Source organism: Gracilinanus agilis, chromosome 1 (genome assembly GCF_016433145.1).
Source record: "Gracilinanus agilis isolate LMUSP501 chromosome 1, AgileGrace, whole genome shotgun sequence".
Lineage (NCBI taxonomy): Eukaryota > Metazoa > Chordata > Mammalia > Didelphimorphia > Didelphidae > Gracilinanus > Gracilinanus agilis.
In genome coordinates, this window is record NC_058130.1 from 718,558,011 (window position 1) to 718,565,568 (window position 7,558).

At 40.6% G+C, this 7,558-nt stretch overlaps 1 protein-coding gene across 1 annotated transcript; it reads left to right on the forward strand.

Annotated features, from left to right (window-relative positions):
* The first annotated feature begins 263 nt into the window (after nt 1–263).
* LOC123243105 (galactoside alpha-(1,2)-fucosyltransferase 2-like) lies at nt 264–1,641 on the forward strand. The gene is made up of 2 exons (XM_044671288.1): nt 264–279; nt 632–1,641. Exon 2 carries the CDS (start codon nt 634–636, stop codon nt 1,639–1,641), a length of 1,008 nt encoding a protein of 335 aa, XP_044527223.1. The 5' UTR covers nt 264–279; nt 632–633.
* Nucleotides 1,642–7,558: the final 5,917 nt, after the last annotated feature.

Genomic DNA, 7,558 nt, shown 5'->3' on the forward strand with positions numbered 1-7,558 from the left:
ATAGACACAGACAATAGGACACAAGGCAAAAGGCCAGCCCAACTATCCCCCATCCCCTCACACACATACCCCGTGTTCATAGTCACAGGGTTAAGGGTCTCTGAGGAGGTCAAAACCACCCAATGCTGGGCAAGAGAGAGAAATGATGAAGGGCTGAGGGGCTCCTAAAATACTCAGGAGCCTTTCCACAGAAGCTTATTTAATCTGATGGCCCAGGATGGAGGACCTGAGGCCTTTCTCACCCATAATGACTTACTCTTAGGACTTCTCTGTGGTCAGGCAAGTACCAGTTCTGACAAGTTTGAAATCAAACATAAGAAAGAATCTATGCAATCATTTAACCTAATCTAATTACTCCTAATTATATTATTTGGATAAGTTAATTATCTTAAACTGCCTAAATGTATCTTAATATGTGTTAATACAAAAGAAATAATCATTAACCCTATGGAATCATATTAAGCTGGATAATACTGAGAGGGAATTAGCACAAGGGTAAAAGCATTGATTTGTAGGTGTCTACTCAATTAGAATAGGGATCAAATTATTTCTCAAAACCTAGATACTCAGCTTCCTCCACCTCCAAAAGACTTTATTAACTCCCTTCCCCCTTTTTCCTTCTTTCCCTCAGTCATGTCAAGCCCCCCAACATCCTTCTCCTTCCCAGCCCTCCACTTCCTCCTCTTCATTTTTGTGACCTCAACAGTCTTCCATCTTCAACTTCGACTCTCCAAGATATCCAAATCATGGAAACAGTCACTATCCCTTGAGAGCCCAGCCACTACAGCCTCCTCCCCTGATGGCATCTGGACTGTGAATTCTATAGGCCGTCTAGGAAACCAGATGGGTGAGTATGCCACCCTCTATGCTCTGGCAAAACTCAATGGCCACAGGGCCTACATATCACCTGAGATGCATCAATACCTTGCTCCCATATTCTGCATCACCCTTCCTGTTCTCCCAGCCAGTGTGGCCCAGCATATACACTGGAAGAACTACCCCCTACATGACTGGATGTCAGAGGAATATCGTCATATTCATGGTGCCTATGTCCGTCTCACTGGTTACCCCTGTTCCTGGACTTTCTACCACCACCTCCGAGAAGAGATCCGTCGTGAATTCACCCTGCATGACCATGTCCGAAATGAAGCTCAGGCTTACCTCCATGGGATACAGAAAGGCCCAGCCACCTTTGTGGGAGTCCATGTCCGCCGAGGTGACTATGTTCATGCCATGCCCCAGGTCTGGAAGGGTGTGGTAGCACACAAGGGCTACTTGGATCAAGCTATGGATTGGTTCAGAGCCCGTTACAGGGATGCTGTCTTTGTGGTCACCAGCAATGGGATGTCTTGGTGCCGGGAAAATATTGACACCACCAAGGGAGATGTGATATTTGCAGGGGATGGAGTGGAGAGCTCTCCAGGGAAGGATTTTGCTCTGTTGACCCAGTGCAACCACACCATCATGACCATTGGCACCTTTGGCATCTGGGCTGCCTACCTGGCTGGTGGTGAGACGATCTATTTGGCCAACTACACCCTTCCAAACTCACCCTTCCTCAAAATCTTCAAACCTGAGGCGGCCTTCCTGCCTGAATGGATAGGAATCCCAGCTGACCTGTCACCTCTGCTCAAGAACTGAATACTTTTTTCAGGCCCTCATTCCAGACTCAAACTATGGTCTAGATTAGTGTACTATGAAGGTGAGGCTTAGGAGACAACAGGGAACCATCTCTCCTATCCTGGCTATGCATCCTATATCACATCATAGGACAGAGACCTCCACTTCATGGCCTACCTCATCCCACCACAAAAATTCTGGTGTGGTTCTACACAATCAAGTTGGTTGCATAGAATCATACCATGGCAGAAATGGAAGAAGAGAGTTTGGAGATTACCTAAGGTGGGTTAGATTATCCAAGACTAATGTGTCCCTAAAAACCACTGAGAGTGGGCATATATTAGTAAGATGTGTAATTGTAAATCCTCGATGGTTGGAAGCTTGTTGGAAAAGAGGTGAAATGGACCTGGTTCAATGAGTCCTTGGGTGTTTTAAGAAATGCTGTCAATGAAAGCCCTGTGGGTATAGGGAAGTTATAGCAAACTTTTTAGAGACTGAGTGCCCAAAGTGCAACCTTCCCACTGCATATGAGCCCCCTGCCTTACCCTAGACAGGGGAAGAAGGAAGAGCTCCCATTGGAATGCTGGGCAAGTCAGGAGATGTCCTCAGGTGTGGGTGGAGAGGGCATTATGAAAGGCATTGACAAACTGTAGAGTATACAAAGGAATGCTTTTTTTTTTAAACTCTTACCATCCATCTTAGAATCAATCCTGTATATTGGTTCCAAGGCAGAAGAGTAGTAAAGCCTTGCTATTAGGGGTTAAATGACTAGCCCAGGTCGCACAGCCAAGAAGTGCCTGAGGACAATTGAACTTAGAAACTCCTGTCTCTAGGCTTGACTTTATCTACTGAGCCACCTAGCTGCCCCCTATTCAAAGGAATTCTAACCTAATTGGAAGAAAACTAAACTCCAGGTCATAGGAGGGTCAGTTGGAAGAACCAAGGATATTTGTCCTGAATAAACAAGTTTGGACTACATGTGCCAATTTCTCATACTGCTCTGAGATTCTAAGAGTCCATGAAACTGCTGCCCACAATGGTGACAGGAATGGTAGGCAATGATTTCACAAGAGGAAGCAACTGGTTTCAAGCTGCTAGCTGGCACTGTAGGCATTTCTGGACCTGGAGTCTGGAATAGAGAAGTTAACTAACACAGGCTATGTGACCTGGGTAAGTCATGTAACCTTTATCTCAGTCTCCTCAACTTTAAAATGGTGCTAATAGTAGCACATACTTCACCAGGATATTGTGAGGATCAACTGAGAAAATCTTTGTAAAGTGTTTAGCACAGTGAATGTCACATAGTAAGGATTTAACAAATGTTTGTTCCCTTCCCATCCTATCTACCCTCATTGCCTCAAAGCACCCACATCTCTCTCTTATCCTGTGTTCTTTTTCCCACCCATCCTTAGGCACATCTTTCGTTAAGCTTGAGGTCCTCCTTTTGGGTCCTCTCTTTCCTCCTCTTCCTCTCCTGTCCATCTAACTCAAGATCTGCCAAAATCTGCTCTAAGGAAGTCAGAACTGGAGATGGAGATGCCTGAAGGAGCTTGAGCCACTGCTACCTCTTTTTATGACTTGAATAAAAGTGGAGATTAAGTGTTCCAGACCAGAAAATATGTTTCCTATCAAAATATTTTTCCAGGGCCCACGGTGATATTGCACTAAACTTCAGAATACTTGGAATCCAGTTTAGGAAACAATGTCCTCATTCATTGAATCAGAAATCTGCAGCTGAAGGGACCTTAGTATCCATTAAATGTAACCTCATTTAACTGCTTAGGAAACTGATTCATAGAGATGTTAGTGATTTGTCCAAAATTGCAAATCTAGAAAGTGTCTAAGGGTCCTATCCAGAGATCACCCTGTGCACATCACACAACAAATCTAGAATGATAGGATCTCAGAGCCAGAAGAAGGCTTAGAAAATCCTACATTTTATAGAGAAGGAAATTAAAGCCCAGAGAGATGCAGAGATTTGTTGAAGGTTACACTGCAAGTCTAAATCACAGAATCTAAGACCCCTAATAGGGATTAGAGATCCCCTTCAATTAACTAAGACTCACAACAAGGAATGGATTCACATTCAATGAGGACCTACTTGGCCATATTGGGAGAGTTGGATGAAGAGGGGGAGAGCCAGATTAATATTAAGAAATTGAAGAGTCCCAGCCATTTCAAAAAGTTCTTGCATTCGTTTAAACACTTAGAAGGGAAGCTGAGAGCTGGGAGACTATGGGAGGAAGGCTTAAAGATTAAAGGAGGAATGATATAGATAAAACAAACACAAGAGACACAGAGATCATCATCGTCATGTCAGCCTGTCACCTCCTCATCAGAGGGTCAGAGAGGGAGGGACTGAGCAAGCTGCACTGATTTTATTTAGGATACTAGGATTAGGGGTTCATGGGATGTCAATCAAACAAATAAAACAACAGAAGTCTTACCATAATATTGACAATTACAAAATAAAGGAACAAATAGCAACACAATTGTACAGTAGGGTGCCCAGGAAAGAAGCTCACTTCAAAGTCCTTCCTGACTGATCAAACCTTCTTCCCAGATCACTGGCACCAAATTTATTTAGATGTTAAGTGTAGGTCTTTGACATTAGAAAGAAGTTTTACAAATTGCTTGCCAACCTTCCACACTGCAGATAATAATAGAGATTTAATTTTTAAGTTCCATCCAATTTAAGGATTCAGAAATTAATCATGTTAAATATTAGAAATATATCCATAAGGCTGGCCCATGAACATGAACACTTTGCTCACTACAGTCAACTTTTGAATACATCTTTAATATCTTCATGATTTGTTATAGCTGAAACCCTACAGAAATTAAGAGAGCAAGAGACAAAGGGTTAGTTTGATGACAAAACTTTCATCTCTAGAAAATGGGGAGCTTCAAAGTCAATTTAAGAGCAGAAACATTCCTAGGGAGCCCAGAAGCAGATTTTGCATACACAGCATAAGTGATAAGGAACAGCCAAGAAAGGAAAAGGGAAACCATATATCTATTTACACAATAATGATAGTAGTAGTTAGCACTGATATAGCACTTTCAGATTTGCAAAATTCTTAACAAATCATCTCTCATTTTATAGGTAGGTGCTATCATCCTCATTTTATAGATGAGAAAACTAAGACAGATCTACTAAGTGTCTGAGGCTGCATTTGAACTTGGGATCTTCCCAACTTTGTGTCCATGCTCTCTATCCACTATGCCAAGTTACCTTTTAAATTCCATATTATCTCTAATATCAAATATAAGGTCCTCTGTCATTTAAAGCTCTTAAAAATCTAGGTTCTTCCCATTTTTCTAATCTTACAGATCACTCCATCAGTTTTACATTATCACTATATTAGTCTACTTACTATTTCCTTAAACATCTTGTCTTTTCACTGGCTATTCCCCTACTGGAATGATCTCCCTCTTTATCTCCATCTCTTAATTTCCCTGGTTTCCTTAAAGACTCGGTTCAAATAATTCCACCTTTTGCAGGACGTCTTTCCCAGTTCTTCCCTGCTGCTAGTACCTTCCTTTCTAAGATTATTTCCATTCTCATTCTTGACAGATAGACAGACAGGCAGATAAACAGATAAGTAGATAGATACATGGATACATAGAATGTATCTGTTTTTTTATATACTCTTTCCTATTTGATTGTGAGCTTCAAAGCAGGGTCTATTTTTACCTTTTCATCCCCAACACTGGTTAATTCTGAAATTGACAATGATATCCTGTAAATAATGTGGGACTGCGTAGTTATGGTTGCCTTTTAACTATGACTCTTACCTGGAATCAGATAGTTAAGAAAGTTTTTCTCCTATTGTTGTTTATATCAAATCAGTTTGGGCCCCTGAAAGGAAAGAGATTTTAAAATCATCTTTTTTCCTATTTTGAAGTCTCTGTACTATAAAATTAAGAGGCAAATGGGCTCATTTTCCAAGTCACTTTCCAGGATCTTTTTAAGATTCTTCCTTCGTACCTACTAATGGCATTGTCCATATCAGATAGAAGATTTATTGTTTCTAATTTGATATTCTTCTTATAGCTCTTTTGTTAATTGGATCAGATACATAAGATTTGGGCTTTTTTTTACAACATAAACAAGTTATTAGAAAACCAAAATTTGGAGGTTGTATTGAGTATTGTGTTTACTGGTAGATTTGAGCAGAATTAACAAGGGAATCTCTGCAAGTATCTTGGAACTGTAAGAGGGAGATTTTAAGTAATTTATAGATATGAATTTAAAATGTGGCCACCAGGAATCAACAATTCAGATTGATTCCGTAATTAAATCAGACCCAGGTCAGCATCTGTTTAAAGCAGTTTATTTACAATTAGGAAGGTAAAGGTATGGGAATAAAGAGAAAGGGAGAGGCTAGTCCAGGCCTGTGTAAAAGTGAAATTTGAGAAATGCCATCTAAAAGTATATATGTATTTTCTATGGACACGTGGAAATTATCAAACTACATTTCCCGTGGTCCAACGGGTTTCCGGTTCCTGTTCTTTGGGCGTGGGGACGCCTACATCTCCACGCAGAGAACAGTTTAAATCTCCGGGGTGAGGAGGAACTCTCTCTTTTAGCTACCACTCTTGGCTAGCAGACTCAGGAAGGGACAGGAGGTAACAATAATGGCTGGGGCGGCAGTTTTAAATTCTTAAAAGAGCATGGTCTAATGACTTTATCTATCAGCATGGCTTTAATTAAAATATTAATTTATATTATTATATCAGCATTTATTATTTTTAATCTTTATAATTTTGGCAACCTTACGAAGTTTGGAAATCGAATTCTCAATTTTCCAGATAGCCTTTCAGAAACGATAGCCATGCCTGCTTTTTGGCCATCTTGCTCAGCTCTTTTGAGCACTTTTTTAAAAAGGAAAGTAGCTTTCCTAGCCATGCTTTTGCTAAAAGCAACAGCACGTTTTTGCCTCAGGTGGGACTCAGCCAGCCAGTCCAGCCAAAACCACCTTGGGAGATCAGGCCAGCCAATTCTGGCTTTTGGCTTTAAAACTAAAATACCAGAGCCCAGCCAGTGTGTCTCTGCCTCTGATCTCCTGACTCCTGACCTGATCTCCATTCCTACCGCTTCCTGACTACAAGCCTGCCAGCGTTCCAGTCCCTGTGATCTCCGCCACTTTTCCTGACTCCATTTCTGTGAATCCAGAATCCTGAGATTTCTAAGAAGCGACCCCCACCCTGACTTGCCGAACGCCGAGGTTCAGCTTCAACTCCACTGCTAAAGAATTTGGGAAGTATATTCCCCTTTCTCCCTATTTCTAGCCCTCCACGTGTTTCTCTAAAGACCTAATTTAGGCAACCCCCACCCCCACAAGCTCGACACGTGGGATTTTCTACAGAACTGACCTAAGCTTTTCTCTAACCCCGAGTCCACATGGACCTAGCATCTGAATCTCTCCAGCGCATGGCCTATTCAAACTTTTTCGATTATTAAAAACTGAACTTAGGGGAAGAAATTTCACCCCATATCTGCTCAGAACTTTGAGCAAAGACTGATTATAAAAAACAAAACAAAACAAAAAAAAACCTTTCAGGACTGAATGACTTTTATTTTGCTAATTAGTTTTGTAAATTAATCTTGCTTATTTTGTTGATTTTTCCTGTTACACTGAATCATTTTAAGTTAATGAAGTTTGTGGCTGCTAGATTAATTCTGTTATGATTTTATTGTAACTCCCAAATAATGAAAAAAAAATCTATTAGAACTGGTAAGAGGTTTTGACCAGCTTGTTGATCTGATATACTGGATTTATAGAGCACATGTCTTTTAAAATTTATTCTGTCTTGGTAATTCCAAAGAATCTTGAACGTTTCCATGCTTTGAGAATCACCTTGTAATTTTACAAGAGGTCTTACTTTAAATCCTTAAGAATTGTTGTCTTAAGGATAAAGCTTTTATATATTT

Excerpts from the sequence above, each read along its gene's own strand:
- LOC123243105 (XM_044671288.1), top strand. The coding sequence starts at position 634 with ATGTCAAGCCCCCCAACATCCTTCTCCTTCCCAGCCCTCCACTTCCTC.